This window comes from Ictalurus furcatus, chromosome 10 (genome assembly GCF_023375685.1).
Source record: "Ictalurus furcatus strain D&B chromosome 10, Billie_1.0, whole genome shotgun sequence".
NCBI classification, from domain to species: Eukaryota; Metazoa; Chordata; class Actinopteri; order Siluriformes; family Ictaluridae; genus Ictalurus; species Ictalurus furcatus.
In genome coordinates this window covers 9,091,224-9,107,554 of record NC_071264.1, presented here as the reverse complement: position 1 = coordinate 9,107,554, position 16,331 = coordinate 9,091,224, and the positions used below count along the sequence as shown (strand labels likewise).

General features: G+C 38.5%; 1 protein-coding gene and 1 long non-coding RNA gene across 4 annotated transcripts; one reads left to right on the top strand and one right to left on the bottom strand.

Moving 5' to 3' along the window:
* Nucleotides 1-837: 837 nt before the first annotated feature.
* On the bottom strand, nucleotides 838-2,911 carry LOC128613385 (uncharacterized). Its single transcript, XR_008386876.1, has 3 exons — nucleotides 2,825-2,911; nucleotides 2,344-2,426; nucleotides 838-1,894 (listed from the first exon to the last, which is right to left on the bottom strand). It is a non-coding gene; the product is annotated as an uncharacterized LOC128613385 (long non-coding RNA).
* Nucleotides 2,443-15,414, top strand: clcc1 (chloride channel CLIC-like 1). Of its 3 annotated transcripts, XR_008386875.1 has the most exons (12): nucleotides 2,443-3,017; nucleotides 3,103-3,222; nucleotides 7,208-7,318; nucleotides 7,399-7,623; nucleotides 8,033-8,173; nucleotides 8,551-8,650; nucleotides 8,979-9,076; nucleotides 9,162-9,308; nucleotides 9,729-10,301; nucleotides 10,440-10,526; nucleotides 12,886-13,094; nucleotides 14,597-15,414. XR_008386875.1 is itself a non-coding variant. In XM_053634100.1 (11 exons), exons 1-11 carry the CDS (start codon nucleotides 2,853-2,855, stop codon nucleotides 14,645-14,647), a joined length of 1,818 nt encoding a protein of 605 aa, XP_053490075.1. In that variant the 5' UTR covers nucleotides 2,443-2,852; the 3' UTR covers nucleotides 14,648-15,413. The 3 variants fall into 3 exon arrangements, 2 of the variants coding, with proteins under 2 accessions (XP_053490075.1, XP_053490074.1); XM_053634100.1 differs by lacking the exon at nucleotides 12,886-13,094 and having other exon boundaries at nucleotides 14,597-15,413; XM_053634099.1 differs by lacking the exon at nucleotides 14,597-15,414 and having other exon boundaries at nucleotides 12,886-14,376.
* The last annotated feature ends 917 nt before the right edge of the window (nucleotides 15,415-16,331 follow it).

The following is a 16,331-nucleotide window of genomic DNA, read 5'->3' as shown; positions in this document are numbered from 1 at the left end:
CCAGCGTCATATCCAGAAAACATAAGTATCGCACTTTATATTTTGTGAATGTTTGCAAATCGCCTTTCTGAATGAGCTTATTAGCAGAGTCCATGGCTAATGCAGATAAAGTTACCATTATCTCTGATTGTATTCACGGAGACCAGAACTATGTTGCCATTTTTATTTTTAACCCGAAAACGCTTACTGTTTGGGTAATTCATAACTGCACCTTTATTATGCACAATTGATTGCAAATTGATCACGCAATAAAACGGGTGCATTTATCGCAATGGCCGAATGTTGTTGAACCTTTTTCCATAGGACTCAACAACGCGAGGGAAAACTCTAACAGGGTCACTTTAATAGAAACACCTGCAGATCTGCTTCTTTCATGCAATCATTCAGCAACAGCACAATGCATAAAATCATACCAAGGGCTTCAATTAATGTTCACAGCAAACATTAGAATGAGGGAGAAAAAAAAATCATCTCAATGCCTTTGTCTATAGCATTGTTGTTGGTGCACTGTCCATTTCCAGTGAGCCTGCATCAGCTGTAGCTTCTGACAGGAGTGGAACCCGATGTGATCTGCTGTTGTGGCATCTACCTCAATGTTAGTCATATTGTGCATTCTGAGATACTTCTCTGCTCACCCTGGTTGTAATGAGTGGTTATTTGACTTACCATAGCGTTCCTGTCAGCTCGGATCAGTCTGACCATTCTCCTCTGGCCTCTCTCATCAACAAAGCCCATAGAACTGTTCTCAGTGGAAATGAATGATCTGTGCTCTGTGAAGTGTGATGAACAGTTAAGTTGCTAAAACATGTTCACAGTACTAGTATTGCTGTACTATTTTAATCGTACATGAGTTGGAATATACTGGGGAAACTAATTTCCAAGGGTGACAGTGTAATCTGTTTAGCCTGTTTGTTAATTACAATCCCAATTCCGAAAAAGTTGGGGCAGTATGGAAAATGCTAATAAAAACAAAGAGGAGTGATTTGTAAATGTACTTTGACTTGTATAAAAAAAAAAAAAAAAACGTATAAAGACAAGGTATCTGATGTCTTACCTAATCAACTGCATAGTTTTTTGAAGGTAAACATTTATTTTAAAATTGATGCACACAACATGTTACAAAAAAGTTGGGACAGGGGCAATTTAAGACTAATAGTGATGTGACAAGTTGAAATAAGAAGGTGATGTGAAACAGGTGAGGCAATAGTCTAATCATAATAAGTAATCATAGTATAAGTAGCCTCCAAAAAAATGCCTGATCCTGAGGCTCGCCAGTCTGCCAATAGATGCGTTAGTGAAAAATCCAACACTTTAAGAACGACATTCCCCAAAGACAATTCGGTAGGAGCGTGAATCAAATTGGGCAAGACACGTGATTTCTGCAAACGAGGCGTTGTTACGTCATTAGTGTTGCAAAACTCCATATGTAAAAATATAAATAAAGTGCATTGTTACAAACCATCCCTGGACCTTAATATCATCCTTCTTCTTCTCCTGAGTCATAACATTACCCCTACATTTTGCTAGTGTTTTATAGGCAGCTTTAATGACAAACACACGTGTGTGTGTGTGTGTGTGTGTGTGCGTGTGTGTGTGTGTGTGTATAAAACTAACTAAAGCACAGAATACAAGCACTAATATTTAATGATTTTGTAAATGATATTGAAAACATTACACTGTTGTGAAAATATTTGTTTTGTAAAAGATGTCATTATGTTTGTGGATGTACTGGCAAAAAGATCGAAACAGTTGATATACAAGTACCATGAAAGTAAAGCATGAAACAGTTGCTATACAAGTACCATTAAGTAGAGCAGAGATCAAAACCATTATAAAGGGACACACACATAAAACATGGCAGGAATACTGGGACACAGCTGACACCGGACGACACCTATATACCATACAAAAACAAATAGGCATGAGTGTGAGGCAGGGCAGAAACCCAAAGGAAGAGATGATAATTATGCATCTTAGAATAAGTCATGCTGGATTAAATCTAGCATTAAACAGAAAAGGAAAACACCCCACTGGACTCTGCACACACTGCAGTACACAAGAGACGGTAAAACACGTTCTGTTAGACTGCAAAAGATATGAGGAGGAAAGAACTGAGCTAGAGATGCAGATTGGAAAAGCAAAACATGACACTAGAGAACTTGCTGGGGAAAACATCTGGGAAAATGCACCGCCCCCTAATAAACTATTTAAAAAATACTGGGATAAGTGAGAGACTTTAGTAATCTAGTAAGAATATCTAGTATATAGTTATTTATCTCTTTATCTTCTTTTACTTATGTAGTATTGCTTTGGTATTATTAATATTATTATTATTATTATTACTTGATTGATTGGTACCCTGTCCAGGGTGTACCCTGCCTTGTGCCCCATGCTCCCTGGGATAGGCTCCAGGTTTCCACGTGACCCTGAAAAATATAAGTTGTACAGAAGAGGGATGGATGAGTAGATTATTATTACTTACTATTTTTTTCTCTTTTTTTTCTGCCAATCTCCTGCTCACGCCCCAGTCCATTAGGTGGCGGTGATGCACTTTAAGTTGGTTTGCCATCCGCCATTAAAACAAGCAGATATCTCGAAGCGTTTGTTTAATTTTAGTCCAAGAGTTAGGTTTCTGCGTCTCTTTAATTGCAATTAATTCGGTTTTGTTTTCTTTCATCGTACGACTTTGTTGCCCCATGTCGTTTACCACGCTGACTATGTATAGTTTCAGTTTGCAGCTAAAACAAGGGCCGAGTATGAAGGTGTTCTGCATCAGCTCCGTGCATATGTAAACAGCTTGAACAAAATAGGAAACGATACTTACATGCCTGTTTATTTTTTTTAAACGTGCAATGAAAATGAAGGTGTCAGGAGGGTTGTTCTTGAAGGTCTGTGGTGGTCTCCTCGTTATAAGTAGTGTTTTGTTGTTTGTTCAGTCAGAAGATGAAGAATGGATTGATCCGTATGACATGCTCAACTATGATCCCGCTTCAAAAAGCATGCGGAAACCTGCCGAGGTAAAAGCTTCGAGTCACTGCATGTTACTAAAACAAACAAAGCACAGGAGTTCGCTGTCTTCTGTTGAAACGCTTGTTTTTCTAGTCCTCCAGCTACAGTAATGTACCGACTAAAAGAAGGGAATACAGTCAGGAGTCATGTCAAGTGGCTCAGTGTCCAGAAGTGAAGGAATGCACTGATAAAGTCAACATGCTGCAAAGAGAAGTGAGTATTTTAAGGGAAACAATGGGAAACATTCCTACGAGAGTTTAGTCCACGTTGGAATGTTAGCTGTTCATTGTAGTGATGTGCCGTTCATGAACGATTCGTTCATTTTGAACGAGTCTTTAATATGACTCGGGAACAATGAGTTGTCTCAGAGAGTGATTCGTTCATTTTTGACTGCACATGCGCTGTAGCATCCCTGTAGGTTCTGTACAAGAAACAGAAACATTAAGTTCACGTCTGGAGTCTTCGGGTTCGAGTCGTTCGTTCATCACGTCACAGCCCCACTGCATTCAGTCTATGGGGAGGTCACGGGATGAACGAACAACTAGAACCCGGAGACTCGGGACGTGAACTAATCATTTCTGTTTCCGGGGAACAGACGTGACAAAAGAACGAACGACTCGGATCGGGAGGTGAGGTGAATTAACAGACTGCCTAGCCTAAAGACCCAGCTAAGCAATTCAATTCAATTTTATTTGTATAGCGCTTTTTACAATAGACATTGTCTCAAAGCAGCTTTACAGAAATATCAACATGGTATATAGTTATTAAAAGTGCAAATTTATCCCAAGTGAGCAAGCCGGTGGCGACGGTGACAAGGAAAAACTCCCTAAGATGTTAAGAGGAAGAAACCTTGAGAGGAACCAGACTCAGAAGGGAACCCGTCCTCATCTGGCTAACAACAGATAGTGTGAAAAAGTTTATTGTGGTTTTATATGAAGTCTGTTTGGCCTTAGAAGCAGCCGTAGTCCCAGCAATCTGGAATTGGAGAAGATGAGCGCTCTATCCAGAGGTAGGACATCCGAAACGGATCAGGCAGGTCCGGAGAGCAGAAAGGATCAGCATCTCTAGTATCTCCATAATTATTTACATAATTATTTCTAGTATCTCCACAATTAATTAATAATTTCTGTTTCTCATAATTTGGCCTTTGCTGCATTAGCCTATAGTTCATTTTTTATTCCAAATGTGATCGTTTGCATGAGTACTAGATGTCTTGAGGAATTCAACATGTAACATTTTAATTATATTCTGCTGTAATGAACGGAGTGACTCGAAAAAAGATTTGTTCATTTTGCCGAACGAGATTCAAAGATCCGAGTCAGTAAAATGATGACTAGTTCGTTGTCATGTCAAGGATCAAGTTTGAGAACCGGTTAGAGATGTATTTTGTGGCACGGTGCAGTATCATGCTGGAAGTAGCCATTATAAAAGATGAGGAAATTTTGGTCGTAAAAAGAAGCACGTAAAATACTCAGCATTAGTACTCAGATAGTCTGTACCTAAAGTGAGCAGGGGAATAAAAAAAAACATTTCCCTCACCATCACAATACCATCAGCAGGCAAACAAACACAGGTTGGGCCCATGGATTCATGCTGCTGTGGCCAAACACTGACACAACAGAAACTTTTAACAGATTCATCAGGCCAGGTGATTTCCAATTAACTGTTCAGTTTTGGTGAGCCTGTTCCCACTCTATCCTCAGATTCTTGTTCTTGGGTGACATGAGCACAACACAATGCGGTCTTCTGCTATTGTGATCCATCTGCCTCAAGGTTCGACATATTGTGCGTTCTGAGATGCTTTTCCGCTCGCTACGGTTGTATAATAATAAACTTTATTTTATAAAGCGCCTTTAAAAGCAGATTCTCAAAGCGCTTTACACAAAATAAGCAGTACACAGAAAAATAAAACATATAAAAGTTAATAAGAACAACAACGTTAATAATAATAATTATACAATAATCATAAAAAAGACATCAGCAGTCAAATGCAAGTTTAAAAAAGTGTTTCTTGAGTTGAGCTTTAAAAATGCCAAAAGTCTGAGCTTCCATGAGTTCAGGAGGAAGAGAGGTCCAAAGTGAAGGAGCATAGACACAAAATGCTCTGACACCCATAGATTTTAGGCGGGTTTGTGGAACAGTTAATAAATTGCACTGTGAGGAGCGTAATCTGCGATTTGGGGTGTAAGGGATTAATAAACCAGTTAAGTAATGCGGAGCCAAGCCATGTAGTGCCTTGTATGTCAACATCATGATCTTAAAATTGACACGGAACCTGACCGGGAGCCGATGTAAAGACTCCAAAACAGGAGTAATATGTTCACATTTCCTGGTTCCCGTCAGGATCCGGGCGGCAGAGTTTTGAACATATTGCAATTTGTTGATTGTGGATTGAGAAACTCCAGCTAAAACGGCTTTGCAGTAATCCAGCCAAGTGACAACAAATGAGTTTATCAGTTTTTCAGCCACAGAGAAATTTAGCATTGGGTGCAGTCTAGCTATATTTCTGAGGTGAAAAAAGGATGCCTTCACAGTGCTCTGAACAAAAAAATCAAATCTAAGGCTGGTATCAAAAATTACTCCAAGGTTCCTTATTTTACTTCGAGTCTTTAGAACAGAGCCATCAACAAACAGAGACAGTGGACCAGCTTTGCGAATTTGATGACGGGAGCCTATAAGCATAACTTCGGTTTTCCCGCTGTTCAGGCACAGAAAGTTATTGTTCATCCATGTTTTTATCTCAGAAGTATATTCAGAAAGAAAACAAACATCAAGGTTTTCACCAGATTTTGAATGAATGTAGATTTGGGTATCGTCAGCATAAAAGTGATAATGGAGGCTGAGCGATCGCAGCAGATGCCCAAGTGGAGATAGATATATATTGAAGAGTAGAGGGCCTAAAACTGAACCCTGAGGAACACCACTGAGCACAGAGCTAGTGTCAGACCTGTAGCCACCCATAGAAATAAACTGGGAACGGTCAGTAAAATAGGATTTAAACCAGTTTAAAACTGTCCCAGACACACCAAAGACACTTTCAAGGCATGTAAATAATAGACCATGATCCACAGTATCGAAAGCAGAAAGAATGGATGTAGCGCCAGAATCAGAGGCCATCAACAAGTCATTGTTAACTTTGACCAACGCAGTTTTAGTACTGTGAAATTTACGAAAACCTGACTGAAGGGGTTCAAAGAGGTTATTAATTTTAAGATGATTACATAGTTGAGAGGCAACAACACGCTCAAATATTTTTGCCAAAAATGGAAAATTTGAAATGGGATGAAAATTGTTAAAATCATCCATGGCAACATTTTCTTTCTTTGGTACAGGTGTAACAGCAGCGGTCTTTAGTACTGCAGGAACGACCCCAGTCTCCAGTGATTCATTTATAATGCTGAGGATAGTAGGGCACCAAACATCGAAGCAAGATTTAAATAGGTTTGTGGGAGTTGGATCCAGCAGGCAAGTGGTTGATGTCATGCTGGATACCTCCCTTGTGAGAGCCTCAGAATCAAGCAGTAAGAAATGAGTGAAAGAAACACCAGTGAACCCAGAAGGATGAAGGAGTGAAGTGGCAGACTCAGGTGTGACAGGAATTTCTTTGCAAATATTATCAATCTTAGAATTGAAAAACTGAAGAAAAGAATCACATAGCTGCTGAGAAACAGGCAAAGTGGTAACAGCATTAACTTGAAGCAGTCTGTTTATGGTTTGGAACGAGGGATTGTTTACAATAGCCTGAGAGAAGTCAGAGGATCTTTCAGTCTCCATTAGTTCTCGATAATGTCTGTCAAACTTCATTCTCAGCATTGACAGGAAGTCAGCAAACTCTGACATAAAAGCTGCATGTGTCTTAGCCTGAGGTGGTTTATAGACTGTAGCGATGATGGTAGATATAGGAGCGGAAATACTCAAGACCAGGCATAGACCAGGTATTGAGTGGTTAATTGACTTACTGTTGCTTTCCTGTCCGATTGAACCAATCTGGCCATTCTACTCTGATCCCTCTCAATTGAGGTTTTTTGTTTTTCACACCATTTTTGTGTAAACTCTAGATACTTGTGTGCGTGTGTGTGTGTGAAAATCCCAGCAGATCAATAGTTTCTGAAATATTCAAACCAGCATCAACAAACCATGTCATGGTCATGACTGGTAGTGTAGTTAATCATATTTTCTCTTTGTAAACCTATTCCAGATTGAAGAGATAAGAAGGAGGGAGACGTTTTCCTCGCAACAGCCAACATGTAATCCTGTGTTCAAGCGCTTCCTCGCGAAGCTTTTAAAGGAAATTGACAAACTTGGCTTGGTATGACAATAATATAAGCCACATGTGCCCTTCTCTTTCCATTTCTGTGCCACTCATTCTCTATTTGTTTGAACTTCTAGCCCACTGCTGTAACTGCTGAAAAGCACTATGATGCTGAGGTGAAACTTTCCAAGAAAAGGGTGATCGAAATCCAGAAGCTTGTGAGTGATGAGAGCAGCTGGAGGACCGGGGCTCTGGATGATGCTCTTAGTCAAATACTTATTAACTTTAAACACCATGACCCCGAGACCTGGAAATGGCGCTTTGAAGACACGTTTGGTGTGGAGCCTGACACTGTTATCAAGGTGAAAATTTATTGAAGACAGCTGAACATCACTGTTGCAACACCACTCTCACTCAGTGCTTGGGCTTTGTCATTTGTTACCATTGTAATATATTTTTCAATTCAATTTTATTTGTATAGCGCTTTTAACAATGCACATTGTCTCAAAGCAGCTTTACAGAAATATATAAACACAGGATTGTAAGTGTGTGAATTTATCCCTATGGAGTTTGTTTATGCTCCTACTGGAACATCCAGACAGTAAGGCATTACAGTAATCTAGCCTAGAGGTGACGAAAGCATGAACTAATATTTCTGCATCATGTAGTGACATTTCTTATCTTAGCAATATTTCTGAGATGAAACAAGGCTAATCTAGTAATATTATCTACATGAGTGTCATATTACTCACATGCTTTTTTTTGATACAGGTCTCTGTCATTGTCTTGATCATTGTGGTCATAATCTGCACTGAGATGTGGTCTCTGATGTCCTGGTTTGTCCAATTTAAGAGAATGCTTGCCATATGTTTCTTTATCAGTCTAGTGTGGAACTGGTTCTATCTCTACAAGGTAATATTATATATTGATGCTTGATCAACAATTTAGTTCAGTGATGCGTTTTAACGTCGTCAAATATGGAAACATGATAACATTTGAAACAAAAATAGTTTCTAAAGCATAACGATGCTATCAGTTAATGGTGTGAAACTACCAATGATGCCTACTACGTCACTAAATAACATGTTTTGTAATTGTCATGGTATTGCCTTTATATAGTCGTATCCCTAAGCCTTACTGATTTGTCTATAGTGGCTACAGCTTAGTGATTGTAGGAGTAACCATCAGCAATAATTCTTAAGCGTGTTTGTTTTTAATAGTTGTATATTGTCTACAAAGTGTGATTGAAACTTTGTTTTCTAATTTCATGTGGATTTGACATTCTCTAGATTGCCTTTGCTGAACACCAGGCCAACATGGTAAAGATGGAGAACGTTAATGGTAAATGCACCGGAGTGAAGAAATTTGACTGGATGGATAATATCAAAGGTGAGTTGCTGGAGGTCAATCATTTATGCCACTTTCCATACATTTACATAATGTTTTGTCTCTGAGTAGTGCTGATGCTCCTTCAAATTGAGAGGAACCATTTGAAGTGTTTTGGGCATGCCCCCCAATAGGCTCTGTGTATCAGGCACATCCTACTGGATGGAGACTCTAGGGCAGACCTAGGACCTGCTGAAGAAATTCTCATGGTTAGCTTAGAAATGTCTGGGGATCATCCAGAAGAAGCTGCAATCAATGGCTGGAGTTACAGAAGTCTGGACTGACCTCCTCAGTATTTACCTTTTGGTATTTACCTTTTATATTATTTCAGAGTGGTATCGGACCACGTTGACTCTTCAGGAGGATCCTTGTAAGAAATACTACGAGGCCCTGATTGTGAATCCGATCCTGCTAGTGTCTCCAATGAAGGTTCGTACTGTTTCATTGCTCTGCTCATCAACTCATGAAAAATTGTCTTGGGCTTGCCTGACCTGTTTCATGGTTATCTTCACAGGCCATCACTATGACCATCGCCACCTTTTTTACAGACCCTCTGAAGCACATAGGACAAGGCATTAGCGAGTTTCTCAGGGCCTTACTGAAAGACCTGCCCTTTACGCTCCAGATACCCGTGCTTCTTTTAATCGGACTATCTGTCGTGGTATGAAATTATGAATGGTTTTAAATGGTGTTTAAGTGCTGAGTGTTTCCAGCAAATCCTAAAATTGTTTCATTATAATTTGACTGTAATGCAAAATCCCACTTGTTGGGTATAGCGGTACAGTGGATATAAAAAGTCAAGTCAAGTACAATAACCTGGTTGCACAAGTGTGCACACCCCTAAACTAATACAAAGTTGAAGCACCTTTAGATTTGATCAGGGGATTCAAACTTGACTTGGCAATATTTTGCCATTCTTCTTTATAAAAGCATTCTAACTCTTGGCTGGGCATCTCCTGTGCACATTCCTCTTCAGGTCACCCCACAGATTATTGATTGGATTTATATGTGGACTAGCAGCCCACTGCTATCATGACTCATTTTCCAAATGAGATCTTTTTGATCTTTTACCCCTTTACAGGTATTTATCTACAGCAGTAGCCAAGCAGCTGTACATCATGCTTTTCTTAGGCCTCTGCGAGGTGGGCGTCGGGATCCTCCACCCAACATTGCACAGCAGCAGGCTGCTCCTCCCATACGGGAGCAGGAGGAACATGGAGAAGAAGAAAGGTATCTGTTAGCAGGAGGTGATGCTAATCGTGCTGCACAGCCCAGACACCATATAAGACAAGAGGGCAACGAAGCCAACCGCATGGGTAACCGGAATTCCGAAGAGGAAAACAGGCCCGAAATTCGCCAGAGGGGACCCAACAGACCGACAATACAGCAGCAGAGGGTGTATGTGGAAACCCTACGGAATGCAGACCGCTTTTACAGTGGGGATGAGATGGACACCCAGCAGGAAGCAGTAGCCGAGGATCTGGCTCAGCACGTGGAGGAAGAAACTCTGACTCTCAGTAATAGCCCAAAGGAGGAACATGAGTCATCTGCATCCAACACAGAAATGAAGCACACTCAACCAGCATCTAAGGAGCACAGTGCTAAAAGTGACACTAAAGATAACAAAACGTCAGGAAATACTGAAAGGAATGCGGTAAATATTATCTTAGCTGAGTAGTTTATTATTTTTTTTTATAAATAGTAGTTTTTTAAACCCCTTTGAATATTTGAATTGTGTAATTAATTTATGCATTTTCAGTTTAATCCTAAGTTGTTTGTTTATGTATTGTAGGTAGGTGATTCAGCAAGCATAGGTAAAGCTGCATCCAAGAAAGAAGACCGTGTTGAAAATATTGGCACTCCAGTTCAGGAAACTCCAGTATGTAGTAATGCTTCTGCCCTTTGAAATGGCCTTTTTTTCTTATTTTATTTTTTAATCATTGTAAATTGATGCATTTTTAAAAAAATATAATAATAATTTATAATTATTTCATGCTCAGGAAGTCCATGAGAATCATTTGATTATTTTCAAGGAAAATTGCGAAACGCTTTTAGTGCAGCAAAAGCATTTCTCACAAACGTATTTACAGAAGGAAGCCGGCAAGTGAATTGTACCATTTAAAAAAAAAAAAATAAATAAATAAATAATATATATATATATATATATATATATATATATATATATATATATATATATATATATATATATATATATATATATATATATATATATTGCTTTTAATTTAATTTCCCACCAACCAAATGTAATAAGACCGTTTCTACTGAATAGCATGTAAGCTATGTAGAGCATTTTTAATGGGTGGGGGGCAAGGCTGGGGCATGGTCTCAAAAGCGGGTGGCCACCAGTGCCAAAAATGATCACCGTGGAGGGAAAAACATGGCAAAATTTATGATACACTATTCAAAAATGGTAAGCAGCAATTGCACTCTTGCACTATTCACTCTACTATGTATTGTGACATTTTTCACATCTTTGACATATGATACTATAACGTTTCACATGTTTATGACGTAAAATGGTATGAAATATTGTTGACATTAAAATGCATAATATGAAAGTATGAAAAAGTATGACTTCATAAGGTGCTATTTCTACCTGATCTAACCTTTTAATTTTTTTGTTGGTGTAAGCTAATGTATTTAGATTGATTCAGTGATGTTTCATTTTTGATTTGAATAAATTCAATTAATTAATGTTACCACATGAAAGCACTTTTTTTTTGTTTTTAAACAACTTTAAAAAAAAAAAAAAAAAAACAATTAAAAACTTTTTTTTTTTTTTTTAAATATCCATCAAGTACAATTTCTGTGAAGCCAGTGTTTATTTCTTCCCTTGCCTTTTCACATAATATTCATCACAGATCCTAACAGACATCAGGCTTATTCTTTCATTGATGAAGACCTATCCAACATAATTCAGTGATGTCAACCTTCACTTAGAGAGATTTTACTCAAATGAAAATACTTTCATCATCCTCATGTCAGTACACACACTTGTTTTGTCTCAGACCTAAAGGCTGCAACACACCACAAAGGCATACTGTTATAGTACTGACAAACACTGACAGAATAAATAAACACTGACGTTTGGCCATAACATCATTCAATATTTTATTATTTTTAAAAAATTATTCAAGTTTCAAGTACAAAATAAAAGTTGAGAGTTACAAAGAATGTAGGCTGAGCCTAGATTCTTCATCAAATTTAAAAAAAAAAAAAAAAAAAAGTACTTCTAAATAGACTGTTTCCACGCATTTTCTTTTTCTTGCATGTGAGGGCTAACTGCTTAAAAAATTAAAAAATTGGACAAAAAATTGAATTCATGATAAAACTTTCCTCGGGTGTTATCACTGTTTGCATGACAGAGGCCTGTTTCACAAAAACTGTTTCGGTGGCTACCCGGATAAGTTTGAGTTTAGTTTGAGCAAACTGGTTTTTCGGTCTAAACAAGGTGGATTGGATTTAAGAGGGTTTCATCGCCATGGTAACTTGCACTACATAGCTAACCAGCTCTGGAGCAGGATTTATTCAGGGTCAGAAAACTCAAATGTTTGTAGCAGTGGCTTGGCTGTTTCTGGGAATCCTATGGAGCTTGGAGTGCAAATAATAAGTGCACTTCAAAGGGAAATTATTTTTAGGGACAGACACAATTCCCTGGCTTTTCCCCGATGACCACCTATACGAAAGATATGCATAACCTTAATTAACCCGGTTTGGTTTTGTCAACTCCAAACTTGCTCTGCAACGTCTGAAAAAGGCTTCAGAGCAATAACATAGTATTAAACATGTAAAACATTTAGGCTATATAACACGAGACTACTCTAGTTAGATGTCGCTAGCCAAGGGGAGGCACAACTAAGCTATCATTGTATGAGTTTAGCTGGCTAGAGTGCCATGCAAAGTATGCTAGGTGTCTTAATGCTCTGTTCATATTGTATATAAAATACCAAAGATAAAATACAAATAAATCCCTGATGTAAAATTGATCCATTATAATTTGGCTGTAGTGGAAAATCCTCTTGTTTAGTACAGGGCTATAACCAAAATACAAGTTAATAAATCCATACACTTTTTTGAAATTGAAAATGAGGAAATCCATTTGGCTGTTGTGAGCAAATCCCAATTGTCAGGGAACAGTTTTATGTCAGCTTTTCTGCCAACCCACTGTCACATATCATTTTCAAATGAGATCTTTTTGATATTTTACCTCTTTCCAGGTATATATCTACAGTACTAGCCACTCAGTACTACAGAGCACTCAGTACTGCACAGCACTCTGTTCTTAGACCTCTGCAAGATGGGCATCGGGATCCTCCAACCGGCACTGCACAGCAGCCTGCCGCTCCTCTGAGGAAAACAGAGAAGAAGAAAGAGAACTGTTCGCAAGAAGTGTTGCTAACCATACTGCACTGCCCAGACACTAAAAGTTACACTAAAGATCACAAAATGTCAGGAAATGCTGAAAGGAATGAGGTTTATATAGGCATGTGAAAAAATTATATAATGATGTACTCGAACAAAACCACAAGGAAAATGAGCTTTTTCAATCATTTATTCAACAGAAATATCAATAGATGTGATATTCTTCTGTGGAAAAAGTAAATACACCCTTGACCTCAGAAGCTACTGTAGTATTGCCCCCTTTAGCAGAAATAACTTTCTGTAGGCATTTTGCTTAATTCTCCTTGGTGGATTTGCTAGTGTGCTTGTTATCATTATCCTGTTGAAAGGTCCACTTTCGGTCCGACTTCAACTTTCGGACAGATGATCTGACATTATATTCAAGCACTCTTTGATATGATGCAGAATTCATAGTTGAATCAGTGAATGCAAGCTGTCCAGTCCCATGTACCGTTCCACCACCATGCCTCACAGTTGGTATGAGGTGCTTCTCCTGAAAAGCTGTCTTTGATCTGCGCCAAACATGTATGCTGTTACTGTGGCCAAACAATCTATCTATCTTTATCTCTATCTTTGATTCATCTGTCCAGAGCACCTTATTCCAAAAGGCCTGGTCTTTGCCTATATGCTCATTGGTAAACTGTAGTCTCGCAAAGACTTTTTCCTGACACGCCTCCCATGCAGGTCAAATTTGTGCAATCTCTTTCTGATTATAGAAGCACGCCCTTTGACACCACCAGTTGCAAGACTTGCTGGCAGATCCTGTGATGAAATTTTGGGGTTCTGGGAGACTTCTTTTTGCATCAGACAGTCTGATCTTGGGCTGAATTTAGTGGGATGGCCAGTCCTGGTTGTTTGAAATCTGCACCATTTGTAGATGATTTTCTTTACAGTGGAAGGATGTATTTCAAATCATTTGGAGATCTTTTTAAATCCGTTGCCAGACTCATAGGCATCCACAACCTTTTTTTTTCCTGAAGGCCTTACAGAACTCTTTAGATCTTGGCATGATGACACCACACACCTCAATAACAAAGGGAACACCAGACACTAGATATGAGAGAGGTATAAATAAGACAGGTTCCACCTGCACTCCCTAAGCAGGTCCTCATCAGTGGCACCCGATCTTCAACACCCGATTCTAATTTTATGGACTTGAAGGTGTGATAAATGTAGGAATGTTACTTTTTCCTTGTGACTGATCTGTTTTTTGTTGATTTAAATTGTGAAAATTACTACAAAATGTCAATTTTATGTGTCATTTGATGGAGTACATCAACTTTATTAATACGCACTGTTTCAAAGAGGCTCAAATGTTTGCTTGTCTGAATATGTCAAAAAAGCCAACAGTTTCCATGGGGTGTACTTATTTTTTCACATGACTCTATTATGTTAGCTGAGTAGTTTTTTTTCTTTCTTATGTTTTATTTCTGTACTGTATCATTTTTTAATTTGTTTGCATAATTGATCCATTTTCAGTTTAACCTTGTTTGTTTGTTTGTTTGTTTGTTTGTTTGTTTATTGTAGGTACGAGATTCAGCAAGCTTCAGAGTAGATACAGCCAGGAAAGAAGGATGAGTTGAAATTATTGGTGCTCCAGTACAAAAAACCTTGCTGTATTGCTTCTCTCTTTGAAATTGTCCCTTTTTTTCTTTTTATCATCTTTGTAACTTACATTTTTCTCTGATAAATAAATTTAAATACATTAATTTTCTAGGAAATTATGAAGTTATTTAGTGTGGCCAGAGCCATATCACTCTGCAGCTTTCGCTGGTTTCCCACTGAAACTAAGCAGGGTTGAGCCTGGTCAGTACCCGGATGGGACCTGGGGAAAACTATGATTGCTGCTGGAAGTGGTATTAGTGAGGCCAGCAGGGGGCACTCACCCTGTGGTCTGTGTGGGGTCTAATGCCCCAGTATAGTGACGGGGACACTATACTGTAAAAACAGCACAGTCTTTCGGATGAGACGTTAAACCAAGGTTCGGACATTAAGCCAATGTTCTACAAAACCTTTCTCTTACAGGTTGATGGAAGCCAGCAGGTGAATTTTACAATTTCAAAAAATATTTTACAATTCATTTAATATCCCACCAAGCAAATGTCCCAAGCTAACTCCTTGAGTATCATATAGTGTTGCCACAGTAAGGTGAAAGGAAAAATTGCAACATGGCTTGCAGGTGACCCATCATTCATTTTAAGAAAGAAGATACAGGCCACATTTGGCCCTGGGGCTGGACTTTTGGACACCCATGCTCTGTATTAACCACTAAGCACAGTGACAGTTTTTTTCTGTAAGCCCTCCCTTTATATGCCAAAACATAATCCTGACTAATCCCATACAATGGACTCGGGAAGTTTTAGACCCCGTTCGTTTTTGCGGTTATAGATTTTATTGTTATACATTCAACTTTTTTGCCTTTAATCTACATTCAATAATCTATTATGACGAAGTGAAAACATGTTTAGATATTTTTGCAGAATGATTCAATTACTCTATTATATTAATCTATAACAATAAAATGTGCAGAAACTGAAGGGGTCTGAATACTATCTCAACCCAAAAAATGTCATCTAACCAATGACAAAAAATGTCATCTTAGCAATGAAAATATCTTGAATAATGTCAAATGTATCTAGTATTTCTTATTCTTATTACAGTAAACGAAATATAAGATCATTAAACATATTTCTAGACATTATTACTCATTTCAAGCTTGTAGGTTTCTTATTCTACTGGCAGATAATTTTGCTTCTTTCTATAAATAAATGCTTAAAATGATCTGCCAAGAGAACAAGACTATTTAAAGCTTGAAATGAGTACAATTGGCTTGAAATAGGTTTAATAATCTTATAACAGGAAATACTAGCTGGATTTGAGTATATTCAAGGTCTTTACACTTGCTAAGATGTCATTTTCTGCAGTGCATATTTTGTACATGACTTGTTAGCATCAGTGTAATGTCACACGCTTGAATTCCAGCTGCTCTGGCTTCAGACTCCAGATTATTTCAGTAGGATGTTTTGGAGTTTGACAAACCTATCTCACCTCACACCGCTAGGGTTGGGGGTTCGATTCATGCCGCTGCCCTGTGTGTGCGGAGTTTGCATGTTCTCCACGCGCTGTGGGGGTTTCCTCTGGGTACTCCAGTTTCCTCCCCTAGTCCAAAGACATGCATGGTAGGTTGATTGGCATGTCCAAAGTGTCCGTAGTTTATGAATTGGTGTGTGAATGTGCCCTGCGATGGACTGGCACCCTGTCC